The sequence below is a fragment of the Panthera leo genome, chromosome E1 (genome assembly GCF_018350215.1).
Source record: "Panthera leo isolate Ple1 chromosome E1, P.leo_Ple1_pat1.1, whole genome shotgun sequence".
Lineage (NCBI taxonomy): Eukaryota > Metazoa > Chordata > Mammalia > Carnivora > Felidae > Panthera > Panthera leo.
Genome location: NC_056692.1, coordinates 203,258 through 222,157, shown reverse-complemented (window position 1 = coordinate 222,157; position 18,900 = coordinate 203,258). Strand labels below are relative to the sequence as shown.

At 49.7% G+C, this 18,900-nt stretch overlaps 1 protein-coding gene across 4 annotated transcripts in view; it reads left to right on the top strand.

Moving 5' to 3' along the window:
- Positions 1–72: 72 nt before the first annotated feature.
- ZZEF1 (zinc finger ZZ-type and EF-hand domain containing 1) overlaps positions 73–18,900 on the top strand; it is a 101,117-nt gene continuing 82,289 nt past the window's right edge. For all 4 annotated transcript variants that reach the window (XM_042917010.1, XM_042917008.1, XM_042917009.1 and 1 more), the window contains exons 1-2: positions 73–591; positions 16,686–16,830. In XM_042917010.1, coding sequence (XP_042772944.1) covers positions 238–591; positions 16,686–16,830 — 499 coding nt within the window. In that variant the 5' untranslated portion in view covers positions 73–237. The remainder of the gene's footprint in view (positions 592–16,685; positions 16,831–18,900) is intronic.

The following is an 18,900-nucleotide window of genomic DNA, read 5'->3' as shown; positions in this document are numbered from 1 at the left end:
AATCGGGGCTCCACCCTCCGTCCTCCGCGTGCTGTCTGTCGGCATCTGGTAGAATCCGCTTGACGGCGCCTTTGCGACGGCAGTCCTCGCTTGACGGCGACGAAGCCGGAAGCTCCCGCCGCCGCCGTCGTCCCCTCCCTGTCCCCGCCCGCCGGGTGCCGCCGGAGGTTGACAGGTCGAGGCGGGGAGGCGGCGGCGGCGGCGGCGGCAGAGCCGGACGCCCGCGACGGAGACCCCATGGGGAACGCGCCGAGTCACAGCAGTGAAGACGAAGCCGCCGCCGCCGGTGGCGAGGGCTGGGGCCCGCACCAGGAGTGGGCCGCGGACTCGGGCACGATCCCCGGCCCGGGCCCCGCGGCGCCCGCGCTGCCGCCCGCCGCGGCGCTGCTGGAGCCGGCCCGGCTGCGGGAGGCGGCGGCGGCGTTGCGGCCCGCGCCGCCCTGCGAGTCTCTGGTGTCTAGGCACCACGGCGCGCTGCTGCGCTGGCTGGAAGAGCGGCTGGGCCGCGGCGAAGAGTCCGTCACCTTGGAGCAGTTCCGGGAGCTGCTGGAGGCTCGTGGCGCCGGCTGCTCGGGCGAGCAGTTCGAGGAGGTCAGGCCCGGCTGGCGACCGCGGGGGCGGGGGCAGGGCGGTCGCCCTCTAGGGCGTGAAGAGGTGGGCAGTGCGGCTCTAGACGGGCCAGGCAGGAACCCACAAGGTCCGCAAGTTCGGAGGATGGGAGCAAGGGGCGCTCGCTTCCAGCCTGGACACTCCGGGGGACGGCTGCGAATCTCTTTAACCTTTACTAGAGGTGCGGAAAGCCCCGACTAGGCCGTTCGTGCTTGGAAGACCTGGACAAGCCAAGCCCAGATGTCTTTGCATGTGGTGGTAGTACAGACATTTGTGCCCTGGCCTGACGCTGGATCGGTTGCTCTCTGGATCTCCCTTATCAGGCTCCGGGACAGTGTAAGGGAAGGGAGGCGTAGGGATCGAGGGAGTGGCAGTGAACACAGAAAACCATTCTGTTTTATTGACCAGAGCACCTTCCGAGTCCAGTGTGGGCGCCTAACAAATGCGGGAGGAAAATGACACACAGTGGAAAATCTCACTTTCCAGCAGCCATTCTCATCGCACAAAAACTAGCATTTCCAAAGTACACGTTTGTTTCCAGATAGTTGAAGAACCGTATTTTAGACTCAACTTAAGCCTCCGCGTAACCTAAAACTGATAGACAAACGTCAGGTTTCCTGTAAATACTTGTAATTATACAGCCTTTGGCATAAGTCACCAACATCATCTCTATTAAATGGTTAACAGCAAATTGATATGGCAACAATGTTGTGTCTTCAAAGAGATTTTAGGAATCACCTGTACCGTTTCATTGTGGAGTTAAAAAGAACTGAGCCAGGGTCGTCCACTGAGTCATTGGCAACCTGAGACTCTCACTCAGATCCCTTGATTTTTTTGGTTTCTTTGTCTTATGTCCCACTGCCTTCTTCTTGGGACCCTATTTCTTTAACTCCACAGCGCTATGACAAAAAGATGCTTATTTTGTGAAAATGAGTAAGCCATGTAAAATCTTCAGTGTCGGTGAAGGGTGAGTATATAAAGCAGTAAACCGACAGCTAGTTGTAATGACGTTAAAAAGTGATGTACACTTTACAACAAGAGGCTCTTAAAGTATTTTAAGAACGTTTACTGTGTGTAGTCAGAATTCAGATACTGTGGTTTGTGTGTTTCTTACATTTTCTTTTAGAAGATACCTGTAAGATATCTCAGTTCTTGACAATGTGATCATATTAGTTAGTGAAGGGTCTCCATGTATATATTTTCTTAATTCCAAGAGTTCACATGATACTTTCCACTCTAGCTCTCGGTGTATTAAGAGAAAATGAAGTGGTCCCAGAAAGGGCTGTGCAGATCAGTTGAAGGAGTTGGCACGTTTCAGAATTGTCCAGAAGGGAATGGAGGGAGAGTATTTACATTGAGAGTGACAGGAGTAGAGCTGTGAGTGGAGCTGACAGGAGCCCTGTAATGTAAGGTCAAGAAATCCTCAGGGTGTCGTCCAGAGGTCACTCGAGGGCTGTGATATTGTTCACTGAGCAAATATTTGTTGAACATGTGCTGAGTGCCAGGCTCCTGGGTGACTGTGGAAAAAGCAGATACTTGCTCTGAAAGGGTATGTAGTACTGAAGGAGACACACATGAGCCCAGCAATTATAGGTGTGGTGAGTATTAGCCAAAGGAAAGTGTAGGGAAAAAAATAGCAAGAGTATGTAATCTCCTCTGGGAAGTCAAGGAAAACTTATGTGGAGGGTGACCTTTCAGCTCAGAGTCGAAGGGTGAAAGCAGGCAAGGATCAGAGGAAGGGTTAACAGTGTTTCAGGCAGAGGGAATCACGTGCACCAAAGTCCAGAGAACGGAGAGTCTGGAAGAACAGGGTGATGAATGAGGCTTAGGCAAAACTGCTTCAAGGGACAGAGAAGCCCGTGCGCTGGTGGTTTAAATAGTAAACAGGCTTCATATGGAAAAGTCCAGGTGGGTAGTCCAGCTTTGACATGGCAATTTCAGTCACCGGGGACCTGGCTCCATCCATCTTCTTGTGCTGTCATCATCCACAGGCACCTTTTACTTAGTTCCCAAATGATTACTTACTTAGACCCAAATGATTCCTTCCGCTGTCACTTTGCACCTTATGCCAGCAGGAAAGGGAAAAGGGAAGGAGAGGGCCATATCTCCTTTCTTAAGGGCAGGGCTCGCATCCCATTGGCTCAAGCCCAGTGATATGGCCACACTTAGCTGCAAGGGAGGCTGGGAATGGGCGAGATTTTTATTTCATGGCCATGTAATTTGCTGAAAAATAAGTATGTAATTACTGTGAAAGAGGAGAGCAGATATCACTTTATAATTGGTAGCCTTTGACTCACGTGGCTCGGTTCCTGAATGCTGAAGGAGAGAGCAAGGCTAGAGGAGTAGGCCGGAATCAGCCCATGGGGAGTCCTTTGCAGCCCCTGTGAAATAGGAGTTTGGAAACGAGTTTTAAGCAGGGTACGTGATGGTTGTGGCTTCCTTGTGTAGAACTGGTTGGAGAAGTGGATCCAAGCAGATCAGTTGGAGGCCATTATGAACGATTTTGAGAGGTGTGTAGGAAGTAGGACAAGCAGTCCTGAGTCTGAGTGGAGGATTAGAAGGAGAAAGGAATCAAGGATGACCCCAGCATTACTGGTTTAAGCAGCCAGAAAAGTGACAGAACTGTTGATTGACAACAGAAACCTTTTCAGGAAGGGCCGATCAGAGACCAGATGAGTTTGGTTTGGCCATGCTGAGCTCAGTGTGTCCATGGGGCAGCTAAGTGGAGGTGTGTCTTAGCCTGTTGGGCGTTTGCGTCTGGAGAGTCCTGGGAGAGAAGACCTCCCTGAGATACAGGGTCATCTCCTTGTTCCAGTGAGGAAATTGCCACATTGTTGCCTCCTCGTCTGATGTGATATCTTTTCTTTCTTTTCCTTTCAGTGACTGAAAGTCAAAAATATTATGCTTGGTGAGGACTTGGATCCCTTCGAGGTGATCCATGGACCGTTGAGCATAGTTAAATCCGGAGGTCACTCCGCCCCTGTAACTGAAGAAATACCCGGGAGGAAAAACCGAATGGTTGTACCTTCCTGTTATGAAACACAAAGTCCCAGTAGCCACCTATGTGGCAAAAATAAACATTAAGGAGCTGTAAGCACAGCAGTAAGAACTGGTGACTTGTAAAATGTTGCAAGTTCTCGTTTTTGTAAAAATCCCGGGTACCATCTAGGGCCGTGTCATAGAGCATTAAGTGTCCGTAGACCGAAGTCACAAGATACGTGTTGGGAAGTCTTTGTTCACATCTGTGTAACTGTCTCCCTCCTTGTCTACAATGTATTCAAACACTTGGTATCTGGTGACTTTGGCCAGCCGTGCAGGGCCGGTGGGTGACAGCAGCCACCACACTGAGGAGGAGACTGAAGACACTGTAGGGTTCAGGGACTCACCTAAGAAGATTGGAAATTAAGTTTGGGTAGTGACACTCAAGTGTGAGTCTTCTGTCCCTGAAGCCTGTGCCCTTTCTCCTTCAAGGACCTGCTTCTCTGTGATTGTTATTCTGTAGTCTCATCATTCCTCTTAAGCTTTAATTCTTTTTTTGTTTTAATGTTGCATTTATTTTTGAGAGAGAGTGTGAGCAGGGGAGGGGCAGAGAGAGGGGGGACAGGGGACTCTGCGATGACAGCGGCGAGCCCGATGCTGGGTTCGAACTCACGAGCTGTGAGATCGTGACCTGAGTCAAAGTCAGACGCTCAGCCAACTGAGCCACCTAGGCGCCCCTAACCTTAATTCTTTAATTCTCCCCTATGTGCTAAGGGAGGCCTGGCAAGGATAATTCAAATTTGAGAAAAAGCATGGTGTATTTTTCTTGAAGTCTATTTACCTGTATTAGATTGGGTGTGGGGGGATAGTTGGGGCTTTGCTTGATACTAAAATCTGGTGACTTTCCCTCTGTACTGGTTAGCACTGGTTAGCACTGGTTAGTGGAAGAGAGCAGGTCTGACTCTATGTGAAGGCTTATGCAGGTTGAAAAACCTGATTGGGGGGCGCCCTGGTGGCTCAGTCGGTTAAGCCTCCTACTTTGGCTCAGGTCATGATCTCGCAGTTCGTGGGTTCCAGCCCCGCGTCAGGCTCTGTGCTGACTGCTTGGAGCCTGGAACCTGCTTTGGATTCTGTGTCCCCCTCTCTCTGCCCCTCCTCCACTCACGCTGTCTCTCACTCTCAAAAATAAAAAAATAAAATAAAAACCTGACTGGGATAAGCTCACAGTGGTTGTTCTGTCCATAAGTACAGGGTAATTGTATTAGTAATATCCCAAGAGTTAAGTGTTAGCCACGTATGTGATTCTTTGCTTTAAGGTAAGTCTGTCCTTTGAATTGAGTGTGGAGACATTTCTGTGTCTTAGTTAATTCTCCCCTTAAGCTGGTGAAAACGTATTCTGATACTTCCATACAAGTGTAAGGGTTTTTGTGAAAGAATAATAAAATGTCTTTGTGGTAGCAACTAAAATGGTGAGTTATTTCTCTTCCTCGAGCACAGCGGAGCAGGTTCATTGGCATACGTTCCTGTCACACGGCTGAGTTGCCGAGCTGTGTATTTGCTCTTGGGCTCCAAGTCTGCATTGCCGGCTGCGTCCACCCAGGTGCCTTGCCTTCACATTCCCACGACCTTGGTTGCTTGAGGTGGTGTCCTAGAGAAGTTGCTGGAATTGTATTACAGACCAAAGTCTGAAGCGTTATCATTTTATAGTGTGACATACCTTTCCTCGTGGTAGGTGTGGTCCATGGGGAAGGATTCGGTCTGTTCTAGGGAGCGGTATCTAGTTGACTTCTTTGCAGAAGAGCGGTAGAGTTAAAATTAAATGTCTGTTTGACATCAGAGATTAGAGATGACGTGTTTGTGCTCTCGGCACGATGGGCTTGCAGAAGATCGCGTAGAGTCCAGGGCAGGAAGAGGTGCTGAACACAGAGTGGCAGCAGTCGGCCGTTAGGGGGGAATTGAGATGAATGGGTCTTACTGTATTAATTTGACATACTCACTTTGGTGCTTTGGGAAATTCATTGGGCTGTAAATCTGAGGGAAGGACCATTTTTATTTATTTATCATTTTAGCACGGCCCCGGCTCACAGCCAGGGCTCAGTGGGTGTTCTCCCCTGTAGGGACCTCACGTTGGTTCAACAGATTCAATATGGTGCTGCCCTCATTCTCCAGCCTTGTGTTTTATCTTCAATCTGTCACCTTACAGTAATGTATTTTTTGATGTTTGAGGAAACAGTTAAATATAGCTTTAGTGAAAACTTAAAAAGGTTCTTAGTCACTGCTGGGTTTTAGAGGAAATTTAGAGAAAAATACCGTTTGTCATTGTCGTGTCAACAGTATTAATCAGCTAACTTAGAGTGGCCCTGAGCCCAAGAAGTATGCGGACAGAACTGTGCAGATGTCATTCTCTGCCCTTTCAGGGCACAGAGGGTTAGAGACTTGTGTCTGCACCGTGAAGATGAAGCAGGCTGCGAGCACCACTGACCCTTAGCTCAGAGCCTGCGGGGACTCCCTGCTGCCCGAAAAGTCAGGTGCATATTCCTCGGAACGGGTTGGAGCCCACAGGCTGGCCCGTCTGCCCTTACCTGCGCGAGCCCTGTGCCCTAGCCGGTGGGACACCCACCTTGTCCTGTGTGTGGACCTTGCTTCTCTCAGTTCTTCGAGATTCCCTGCCTTGGCCCTGTCACCTGGTCAGGACCAAGCTTTTCTTGTGACGTGATTCAAATGTCTTTTGTGTCCTTCTGATTCAGCCCCGCCCTTGAGGCTCTTGTTTCCTGTTCTGTACCCGTCGTTGGGCACTTAGGAGCGCACTGCCTGGTCTCGTTGAGCAGTTAGGCTGCGAGGCCCCCACCCACCTGCCTGTGCTGCTGCAGCACCCAGGAAGCCTTCAGTTAGCGATGGCCATGGGTGGTGAAGAAAGAGGCAGTGCGGCAGGGGAGGGTGCTGGCAGAATTGGAGGTTATTTTGGCGCTGTGTGCTTTTCTGGGTCGGGGATGATGGCGTTGGCTTCTTCCAGAGAAATTCATGGTCTCAGAGAGCTATATGGAGGAGCTGTTTTAATTTCCCGGATTTCTGAAATGCCACTTCATCAGGTGCTGTCTTACTGTAGAAATTTCAGTGGCTCCCCATTGCTTTCACGATCAAATGTTGGGCTAACCTTTAGGTCTTAGTACCTTTCCACTCTCATCTCCTGGTATTTTCAGCCAGACAAGCCCATTCACAGTTTCTCGTATGTGTGGGGATTTTGTCCGCTGCTCCCGTTGCCCCCTGTAGCCCTTTGCCCCACCCCGAGCAGTCTTTCAGGATCCGCAGAGGAGCATTTAACAGTGGCATGGAGTTTGGGAAAGGCTTCACCACACCAAGGCTTGAGAGGCTGGAAGAATTTGCCTGGCAAAGGAAGGAAGGGACGCAGTTGACAGGTGTGGCACGTGCAGATAAATTCGCGCGGGAGAGTGTGGCAGAGTTTGGGAATGACGCTCCCTTGGTATCTAGCCTAGAGTCGGGGGGCAGGGTGGCTTAGTAGCCATTGCATGCAACCCGTCCCCTCCCCTTTCCCAGTAGAGGGGGCCCTTCTGTCACACCCTGGACAGATGTGTAGTGAGTCCACTAGTGGGATCAGTGAGCTTGCTGTTTTGTAAGTCTGCCCGTTCCACTGCCCTGAGCTTCAGACTGGGGCCCTGGGGTCAGCCTGCGCGCGGGCGAGTCCTGGTCCCACCGTGCCTAAGCCGTGTGACTCACACGAGCACCCTGCGTCTCGGCTGCCTGTCCTGTATCTACCTCATCTAGTTACCCTGAGGGTTAAATGAATTAGTTCCCGCAGAGCGCCTGGAACGGTGCCTGGCACGTGCTTGCTGCTGTTTCTGGTGTCACTTTTCTCTGGTCCCAGCTCTGCACTAGGACCGTGTGCTCCGTCTTCTGTGGACTAAGCCTTTGAGTACTTCACTTAGACGCGGCTGCAGCACTGTCTCACAGATGGGCAAAGGGAGGCTTCGAGTGAGAGGTGAGCCTCTCAGCCGGCAGGTGGCAGTACTGAGACCAGATCCAGAACTCTGATGCAAGCGTGTTTCTCCCAAATGGAACCAGTGTGCCACCTTTGTGTGGAGCCTGACGTGTGCCCTCTGGTCCTTGCCCCGGTTCTGGTCTGCTGTGTGTACCGTGGTCTTGATCCCACTGCTGGTTCAGGAGGTTAAACAGGATCGGTCTGAGCCCCGTCCCGTGTTGCCCTAGGCCAGGGCAGATGGATAGAAATGTGCAGCCGGCCAGTCCACTCCCGTGTGTCTCGTCTGCGAGGTGGGCACTAGATTGTAGTGACAGTTCTTTGCACTTTGCCAGGCGTAGTTTTGTTCCTGAAACCTTTGGATCCTCATGGCAAGCTCTGAGGACAGGCTGAGCAGGAGGAGGGGTTGAGACTTAGGGGCCCCGAGTTTTGTCCCAGGCTCACAGAGGAGAGGCGGTGAGTCTGGTGCCGTACTTGATTCCAGACTTCCTCTCAGTCTCACTGTGTTGCCCTCGTTATTTCTCACATGCTGCGTGGCCTAGGGCCTGTCCTTGGGTGCTGCCTGGGCGGTTACGTTGTGGCTGGCAGGGCAGGGTGGGTGTGGTAGGAGGAGGCCTGAATCAGGAGAGGAGGACGAGGAGACTGCGGGCCGCGTCCCTGACCGCCTGGAGATGGGCGTTGGCCCCATGGAAATAGGGGGCACTGCTCTGTTTTTAGATCAAAGTGGACTCATCCCCTTTGCACAGTTAGGGCCAGACCTACTGTGTCCGCTTGGGTTTTGGGCCCCACGTTCCAGGGCGTAGAGTTTCAAACCGCTGGAAATTTAGTGAGTGTTTAGGGAGTGTTAATTTGCATATTAAACGTTAAACAGATCAGAATGGAGTAGGAAAGATCAGAGCACCTTGTATCTGATCGGAGAAAGTATTACATCATTTCATGACACTCTCGTGTCAACATTATGGACACGGGGTCGTGACGTGAAACGTGCTTCATCCAGCGGCTCGGCCAGTGAGACTTTAGAAGCTCCGCTCTGAGGTTATGTTAAACTGGAGGGTCCCCCGGGGACAGGCAGCGTGGCAATGAGACTAAAGCCGTACGAGATAGAGAACTGGTTGCGGGAGACTCGGTGCCAGACGATCACTGTTTTCAGTGGTCCGTGGCCGTTTGCGGGCACAGGGCTCGGGCACGTTCCGCACGCCCACGGGTGGTGACGTGAAGGAGGCGCGTTCCCTTTCGTTCTGTGGAGAAGAGAGTTGTTGCTGTCAGAACCGGCCAGAAGACAGGAGTTTCCCGTCACCAGTGTGTGTCCCAGAGACACCGGAGAAGGGGCTCCAGCTGTACAGAGGCACATCTTTTAAGAGATTGGTCAGTCCGTTCCAGTTGGAGCGCCGACAGAGATCTGCAATGACTGGCTCCCTCCACCCTCGAGATTCTCCGCGGCCTCGTGGTCCCCTTACCGTGAGGTTGAGCTCTTCGGCCTAATGGGCCCGGCTCTCTCTCTCCTGACCTCCGTCCCGCTCTTCCTCTGCCCGCCTCGGTCGCAGCCACACCAAGCACGTTGTAGTCCTCTTGGTCTTCCCTGCACTCTGCCTGTGCTCACGCTCCGTCCCCTCTACCTAGCGTGGCTGCCCCGTCGTCACACGCTTACAGATTCCTAGGTATTCGTTGAGGCCTAGTGCAAGGGTCGTCTCCTCGGGGCCGTTTTCCCCGAACGTCCCGCCCGCTCTGGTGCTTCTGGTCTCAGGGTGTCTGTCAGCTCACGGCACAGCCGTTCCTAGTGTGGGGTCCCAAATCTTAATGGGATTCAAATCCAAGCAGCGGATTTACTGCTCCTCATCATGTGGACTTGAACGAAATACGTAACCTCTCTGTTGCTCCCTAGCGAGAGGGTAGTACCTACGTTTGGGGCTGTTGTGGAAAATGCGAGTCGACGCACGTTAGGGCCTTAGAGCTCCGCCTGGTGCTTAGTAAATGCTCGGTAACTGTTAGGTACGCAGCTGTTCATGCTGTAATTTCGTTGTTACGATGATCACACACCACATTGCTGCCGTTGGTTTACAGTCTGCTCTAAGGCTGTGAGGGTTTTAGAGGGCAAGGACTGTGCCCTGTCTATCTTCACATGTGCAGAGACGAGCGCAAGTTGTCGTGTGTAGTGGCTGCTTATCAGAGAGTGTTGAGCAAGCGCGTGAGCAAACCAGATTCCGCGAAGTCCTGTGAGACAGACGAGGCGTTACTGTTCGGTTTGAAAACCTGTACGTTTCTTCTTCTTTTTTTTAATGTGATTCCCTCACCTTCGGTCTTTTTTTTAAATTGAATTTGATTAATTAGTTAATTATTGTTATTTTTTAATTTACATCCAGATTAGTTAGCATATAGTGCAACAGTGATTTCAGGAGCAGATTCCTTAATGTCCCTTTCCCATTGAGCCCATCCCCCCCTCCCACCACCCCTCCAGTAACCCTCTGTTTCTTCTCCATATTTAAGAGTCCTTTGTGTTTTGTCCTCTTCCCTGTTTTTATATTATTTTTGTTTCCCTTCCCTTCTGTTCATCTGTTTTGTCTCTTAAAGTCTTCATGACTGAAGTCATATGATTTTTGTCTTTCTCTGACTAATCTCACTTGGCATAATACCCTCCAGTTCCATCCACGTAGTTGCCAATGGCAAGATTTCATTCTTTTTGATTGCCGAGTAATACTCCATTGTATCTATATACCACATTTTCTTTGTCCGTTCATCCGTCGATGGACATTTGGGCTCTTTCCATACTTTGGCTGTTGTCGATAGTGCTGCTATAAACATGGGGGTGCATGTGTCCCTTCGAAACAGCACACCTGCATCCCTTGGGTAAATACCTAGTAGTGCACTTGCTGGGTCGTAGGGTAGTTCTATTTTTAATTTTCTGAGGAACCTCCATACTGTTTTCCAGAGTGGCTGCGCCAGTTTGCGTTCCCACCAACAATGCAAAAGAGGTCCTCTTTTCTCCGCATCCTCGCCAACATCTGTTGTTGCCTGAGTTGTTAATGTCAGCCATTCTGACAGGTGTAAGGTGGTTTCTCATTGTTGTTTGATTTGTATTGCCCTGATGATGAGTGATGTTGAATATTTTTTCCTGTGTCGGTTGGGCATCTGGATGTCTTCTTTGGAGAAGTGTCTGTTCATGTCTTTTGCCCATTTCTTCACTGGATTATGTTTTTTGGGTGTTGAGTTTGATAAGATCTTTATAGATTTTGGATACTAATCCTTTATCTGATATGTCGTTTACAAATATCTTCTCCCATTCCATCGGTTGCCTTTTAGTTTTGCTGATTGTTTCCTTCGCTGTGTGGAAGCTTTTTGTTTTGATGAGATCCCAATAGTTCATTTTTGCTTTTGTTTCCCTTGCCTCTGGAGACGTGTTGAGTAAAAAGTTGCTATGGCCAAGATCAGAGAGGTTTTTGCCCGCTTTCTCCTTGAGGATTTTGATGGCTTCCTGTCTTACATTGAGGTCTTTTATCCATTTTGAGTTTATTTTTGTGTCTGGTGTAAGAAAGTGGTCCAGGTTCATTTTTCTGCATGTTGTGGTCCAGTTTTCCCAGCACCACTTGCTGAAGAAAGAGACTGTCTTTATTCCATTGGATATTCTTTCCTGCTTTGTCAAAGATTAGTTGACCATACGTTTGTGGGTCCATCTCTGGGTTCTGTATTCTGTTCCATTGATCTGAGAGTCTTTTTTGTGCCAGAAAACCTGTACGTTTCTTTGAGGACAGTTTCCGAGTGTTAGGAAATGACTTATTTATTTGGTGAAGCTGTTAGTCATGCTGTTCTGATTTTTTCTCTCACCCAAAATGTTTTTGTTTGTTTCAAAATTCTTCTTGTTGTATTCATTAACTATTGACAGACCAACAGAATCTATGAGGAATAACAAAGCTGTCGTCGTTTTTATAACCTTACTTCTATGGGATTTTTTCTTGTCTGTCATCAGCACAGGAGTTGGGAAGCAGAGAGCACTGGAGATGCAAGAAACAAGGAGGAAGCCAAGAGCTTTAGTGGATGTAGGACTTGAGTGCCATCTTGAGGTTTAGAGAAAGTGCGTCTCAGGTTTAAGGCTAATTCTGAGTAAACGTGGGCATGAGGTGCTGTTGGGGAAAGAGAAGAGCTCAAAGAGATTTTACGTCCTCAGTTTCCAGACTGCAAGAGCCCTGGGCCTTCTCTGAGCAAAGGAAGGAGAACACAGCCGTGAAGAACCGAGTCTGGAGTCTCGGATTCCAGTACTAGCTGTGTGACCTCAGGCAAGTTATCTGACCTCTCCGTGCATCTACAAAGTGGGGCAGTTAATAACTAAGTGCTGCTGCTGCCCTTACGAGGGATAAGTGGTGTTACGCAAAGTGCCTGGAGTTTAGGGATGCTCAGATGTTCATTCGGAGCTTCCCAAAGCATATGTCCTTCCCCGTGGGACGGGCTGCAGTTGTGCTGATGCCCTCAGACCTCGAGGCCTTGTTGTGCCCTGCCGGGGCCAAGTGGGGAAGGGCTGTGCGCGCTGTGGTTGTCACATGGTGGGGTCTTGGGGCAGACGGAGGCTGTGCTTCTGTTCTGTCTCCCTCCACGCCCATTGGCTCCGAATTTATATCAGGCTTGTGTTCTCATTTCCTGATATTTAAAAATCCCCCTCGATGCAGATTGTCACGTCACTGCCATTAGCAAACACTTACGCTTTCAGGTCTTATTTTGCACACACACATGTGTTTTCATATTTGTGTGTCTGGGGCTTTGTACTAATGTGCAAAGTGTGTATATTTGGTTTTTTAAAACTAACGTGAGACTGCTCTCGGATATTCTTCCGTAGCCTACTTTTTCAGTCCGTGGCCTTCACCTTTCCATGTCAGTTCATGTCTGTGTCATCTGATGTCCATATTCACGCCTTTCCGGTTGTCCCAGAACTCTTATTTATGGTTGATATATCCAGTGTTTACAGAGGAGGAATATGACATGACTGAAAAAGCTATAAAACTACTGATGCATTCTATCCTGTGCCTGAAGCAGACGCTCAGAATTTTTGATTTTCCTTGTCATCACTCACGCGGCATAGAGCCCATGGGTTGTCCGCGCCCCTACGCAGTGTCTCACTGTCCCCGAGTTGTCACTTGGCCCCTGCAGCTGGTGCTGGTAGGTCCCCGAGAGTCACCAGATGTCATGTTTACATTACTTTATGAGTTGTCAGTTTTTAGGCCATCTTATTCCCCCCACAGAGCATGTCCTTAGTTGTCCTTCGCCGTCCTGTCCTCACCCACATCCACACACCTGTCCCCCGGCAGAGTGTGTCTGCTGTGCTTAGTTTGCTCTCGGTGTGTGTGTTATTAAGGTGACATGAATCGTGTGTGTCCCTGAGCCATTTATTCCACTGCTGCTTTTCCTTATACGTCTTTCCTCCCACGTTAACAACTGAATTGGTGCTTTTTGGTCCCTGTTATTAATTTAACTCCAGATTCTCTGCCAGTTTCCTGAATGTCTTCTAACACGTTCAGTGTGTTCAAGCACACAGGAAGGAGTTGCAGAGACTCATCTTCTCCAGAGCTTTCCGACCTGCCTCATTCTGGACGTGTGCCGTGCAGCACCCCAGGGACTCGTCCACTCTCTCGGTTGGACCCCATTCTTCCTCTTTCTCCGTGTGGTCTTTCTTCAGGTGACCACACCCTCTGGTCGCTTTCTGACTAAGGGAGCATGAACTAGTGTGTGTTTTGAGAGCCTTGTGTGTGGAAGAATGTCTTTTTCCACTCTTTCACAGTTGGTGGTATTTTGGCTACATGCTGACTTTGGGGTTAGAGAGGGCCCCCCCCCGCCCCTTATGTGGAGGGCCCAGCTCCCATCGCCTTCCATCTCCCGGCATACCTGCGGAATTAGCCTCTGGTTCCCGACCTCTGATATGGACGCTGTGTCTCCTCCCTGCAAGTAGGAACTTCTCTGCGGCGACGTGAAGTCTCAGTACCATGTGCCTTTATCCACCTGTAGGGTATTCGGCCTCTTCTGTTTCAAAACCCACATCCTTCAGTTTGGGGAAATCCCCTCGAATCATAACGATTGTCCTTTCTCTCCCTGTGCTGTCTGTGCCCCTTTCTTCCGGAACTCCGAGTGTTTGGATAGTGGGCCCCTGGACAGGCCTCCTGGTTGTTTTCCTCTTTTCTTTCCCAGTTTCCGTCATTCTGTCTTTTTGCTGTACTCTCTGGGCACCTCAGTCAACTGAACTTCCAGCCTCTTGAGATTTGTCTTGCAAAATCTGTTAAGATTTTCATTTTGCTGTGATATGTTAACTTTCAGGAGCTTATGAAAACATTCTGAATAGACTGGTTTTAATAGTAGTCTCCTGTTCTCTCATGATGACACAGCGTCTTTTTTATTAGGTAGTGGTGGCTGCTGATATATGGTGGGTTCTGAATATACTAGAACCCACTAAGTTGTGCACTTTAAAAGGGTGAATTTGATGGTATGTGAGTTACACCTTAGTAAAAGTGGTATTAAAAATACCTTTTTTAAAATATTTGTCTGAAGATACTGATGATCACCTTTTTGACGGTCTTGTCTCCTTCTCCTTTCTTTTCTCCAAGTTGCTTGTTCTGTGTTTCATATTAAGCCGTTCCTCAAGCGTCAGTGGTCCTGGGCTGCCCCCACTCACATTAAAGAGCAGGGTACTAAAGAGGTGGGGGCTCCACGCGTCTGGCTTACTGACAGCTGAGCCTCACTGGAAGGTGCTGGGCCCTTGCGGGGGGCGCCCTCCAGTGCCAGTGTCTCCAGGTCTGTCCTCGGGGGCTTGTCCAGCACCCCCAGAGAAGAGCCCCCCAGTGTCTTGCCTGGAGAGTGTGAAACTGGCTGCCAGCACTCGGAGAGCCCTAGAGGAGGGGTGAGTCTTACAGACCTTGACCGTTGGGCATTAGTGCCCCGTTTTCAGTACAGTGTTGACCCTTTCAGCCGCGCCTGGTATTTCCTAGTCCGGAAACTGTGCCACGCTCTGGAGGAAATCAGCCCCGCACCCCAGCTTCTGACTGGGGAGAGGATCTGGAGATCTGTTACATTTGTATGTACACATACAAATATTTCATTGATTAATGAATGAATGAATTCCACAAATATTTCATTGATTAATCTTTCATTATGTATCTTTAAAAGGTAAGAACTCTGGAAAAAAACACACAATCTCACTGTCACGCTTTTCCCTTAAAAAGAAACCCACGGTGATTCCTTAAGATCAGCGTCTATTCAGTCTGCTTTAACTGCTTCCCGAAACAGACCTCCCACTGGTTTCCCTCACCTTCGGCAGCACCCACTGCTGCTGGGTCCTACGAAGGCTTTGGGCCCCTCAGCGCGAAGCAGCCTGTGTCTCCGCTTGCCCGCTCCCGGCTCAGGGGCCTCTTTCTTGCGGACAGTGGTGTTCGCTGGGCGTCTGTCTGTTTCTCAGCTTCCACAGTTTTGTTGCTATTGCATCACACGATATTTGCTTCTGTCTTTGTGCTTTAGGAAAACAGCCCTGTGTAATGTTGTCTTGGTGGGATTTCGGGTTAGGCGGAGGTGAATGCCTTTGTCGGAACGCTCGTGACGGCTGCTTGTGGTTCGCTCGGAAGCCTTGAGGCCTGGGCCTTCCTTCCCGGAGGCCCTCAGCCGTCTTTATACCCCACGGGCAACCGACGAGTCCGTCTTCATGAGGAGCTTTTCCCTCTGGCTTTTATCTCACGACCTGAATCCTCGCTGACCCTTCTTGTGACAGCCCGTTGCAGGCACCTGTTCTGCACCCTGAAGACCATGGTCCTGCGTCCGTCCTCACAGGCAGTGTCTTCTGTCCATCACGGTCTCTTTCCTCTCATCCCTTCCATTCCTTTCCCTTTTGGGGTGGAGCTTCCGTAGTAAGCTATGGGTCTAATCAGAAAAGAAAAAGGTATTTTCTTCTTTTGAACATTGTTTCTTCATTACTGTAGTCTTTGATCCTGTTAACTTTTTGGATAATCTGGCGAGGTTGAGGAAAGGCCAAGAGAATGCGGCAGCTTTCTCTCACACTTTGCTCTGAACTGTCCCCCGTCCTGCACTGAATGCCCATGGTTTTAGACATGAACACTGGGATTTGTTACGTTCCTGTTAAACACTGCATCGTTTAGAGGTCTGCGACGGCAGTGGGTACTTGTATCAGTCATGAAACCTCAGTGGGAAATCTCCACATTTCATGACGGAGGGAAATAAGGAAAAGGCAGGAGTTTGAAGGAAGGGAGAGAATGACCTGGAAAAGAAGGTGGGGACACTCTCAAAGTATTTCAGGGTGAGGGATGTCTGTGCGTGAGTGTATCGTCAGGAAGAGAGAAGCCACTAATGCGGCAGAGACTGAGTTCTGGGGAGCTGGGACAGTCGCTAGGTGAGGGGAGTCTTGTGGAATGTGAGAGGGAATGGTGTCAGGGACACAGAGGGAATGACAGTGCAGGTTAGAAAGGAGAAGGAGACACTTTGCACTCTGATACGCTTTCACTGTGTTGGACTCTGTTCAAATGTTACTTAATCCAGACAGCAGCCTGTGAGTTTGGTAATATTTGCTGCATTTTTCAGATCAAGGAGGTAAGGCTTTTGGAGATAAAGGAATGTATGGACAGTCACATAGCTGGTTAGTGACAGAGCAGGATTCAGACCAAATCCCACGTTGTACCCAGTTCCCCAGATGGCCCAGCAAGGGCAGGGAGCAAGTGAGGATACGGTTAAAGGTTAGTGAAAACAGGGCTGTGGAGTTGATAAATCAAGTTGGGTCTTGCGTCCAAAGAGTGTTTGAAAGGAAAAGCCCGGCTAACCCAAGGTGTTGCTCTAAGCCGAGGCTCTGATTCTAGCTTTGTGTTTGGCACTTTGTAACCAGTTGGAAAATGTTGCACAGGTTGCTTTCTGCAATTGTTTGGGAAAAGGGGGTTAATCCCATGAAAAAGATGAGAGGGTAACCTTGTGTGTGCACGTAGTATACTTCTATACAAGGCGCCTTACTATCCCGGATTTATGTGGTCTTTGAGTGATGTCAGTGGACTCTTCCTGCAACCACAACAGTGTCACCAGCGGCAAAGTATCCATGATTTGGAACAGACGTGATTTTATTGTATCTCTTGTGTTGCAGGCCTTTGCCCAGTTTGATGCCGAGGGTGATGGTACAGTGGATGCCGAGAACATGCTGGAGGCCCTCAAGAACTCCAGTGGGGCTAACCTCCAGGGGGAGCTAGGCCACATCATCAGGCAACTGCAGGCCTGCTCTCTGGTCCCAGGTAAGGCTGTCATCTGAGTGCTGAAGGCCGGAGGGTGCTTTTGCTGTCCTGTGGGTTGTCATTAGGCAGGCTGAGGGTGCCATGGAATAAACGTGCTTTTCCAGTCGTGTCTGTTAAGCTCACGGTTGGAGTCCGTGTTCTGCGTAGTCATCCCTCTGGGTCCCCAGTACAGCGATGCTTGAGCAGATCTGCCGTTTTTGGGAACTTTTGTCGTGAGCCTGCCTTCCTTAGTGGGTATCTATTTCACTCTCTCCAGAAGCCGTCCCTGGCCCCAGGTGTGTGTTCTTGGTATCCTGCCTTTGTCTTTGCCTCATGTCAGCGCTGTGATTGATCAATTAATCGTTCATTTATCCGTAAATGTCTGTCTGTATTCTTATACTCTGAGCTCCGTGAGGGCGGGGACCTTTTATTTCTGCTGTGTCCTCACATTTAACGTATCTTTGGTAGATGGTAGGTGCCCAGTGTTTGTTTGTTTTTGAAACCTACCACTCTGAAATTTAAGTAGTAATAAAAACAGCATGAAAGTAAGCAATACTTCTTCCAGATTGTCCCTCGGAAAAAACTTTGTGTTTTTGTATGGTTTCTTCTAGGGACTTCGAAGACAGAATCAAAATTAAGTTACCCTCTTTTTTTTCCAGTGAGAAAACAGTTGAGTTGCGAAGGAATAGAACTTTGCTTATCATCCTTGTACCCTCAGCTTGTCTCAGAACTTATCCTACTCTGTGCTCTCGGAGTCCTAACATGTAGCGCAGAGCCTGGCGGGAGCGGCGGTGGAGGCAGGTAGACTTGGTAGGCGCACCGATGTAAATGGGGTTGCCCTTGACCTCTCTGACTTACCGCGGAGGGCGTGCTGAGCTGGGAAAGGACGATGTGTGTATATTGATGAAGAATGCAGCTTTGCGTTCTTCCTCAAGTTGTCTTCAACTGTATAATCTTGGATTTTAAAAAATGTTTATTTTTGAGAGAGAGAGAGAGAGTGAGAGAGTATGAGCAGGGGAGGGGCAGAGAGAGGGGGAGAGAGAGTCCCAAGAAGGCTCCACGCTGTCAGTGCCGAGCCCGACATGGGCTCAGTCTCATGAACCGGAATTCATGACCTGAGCTGAAGTCAAGAGTCGGACACTTAACCAACTGAGCCACCCATGCGCCCCTAATTATGTCATCTTCATAGCGTCGTAGGTAGTCCATACATGTTAACTTTTTTCCTACTCTCATGGCAGTTAAAAGTGTGCTTCGAATTATGTTTCGCTAAGTCGTATCTCGGCATTTCCGTATCACTACCACGTGTGGGTTACCAGCGCCGGTAACATCGGGAGCTGTGTGTGGACACCTCAAGCAGATGTTGGGGAGGGGAGGAAGGGGCGAAGACCAGGGAACCCACCTGAAATAATACTCAGTGCACCGTTGTTCTGGGAGACCGGGGGAGGGGAGATAGAATTAGAAACACTCGGGGCTCGGAGCCCAACGTGCTGACGTAGCAGGGGGGTGACTAGGACTTTTTACTCAAAATTTTCTATCAACCTCCAGTGTACAAAAACTATTTTCTCACAGTGTTAGGACAAACCCTGGTAAGCTGGACTCACCTGTTGTGGGATTTGTTCCTTGTCGCTCTTTCTGACCAAGATTGGAACTTGTCCCTTTCACATCTCGTTGTGCCGGCGCTAAGCGTTTGCCACGTCCGCTGCCTGTTTCCGCGTGTCGAAGAATGTCCCCGTTGCCAGAGTCTGTCTGCCTTTTCACGTGGGTGCTGGGCACGTGGGTGTGGCATCAGCAGTGTCCTCACGTGAGGGTGGTGCTGCCGTGGAGTCTGCCCAGGGAACAAACACTGCACAAGGAGGGCAGGGGTGGCACGGACTGGTGAGTCTTGGGAAATGGAGCCCGTGTCTCCAGGGTTTGTGTGGAGGGCGTCGTCAAAATGGGCCGCTTCCAGCACATAAATTCTCGTCAGTCTCGTGTTTTCTCTTAAAAATTAGTGCAGAGTTTCATTCCTGAACGTAACCTGTTTGTTTATTATTTTTTTTAATTTTTTACATGTTTGTTTATTTTTGAGAGAGGCAGAGTGCGAGCGGGGGA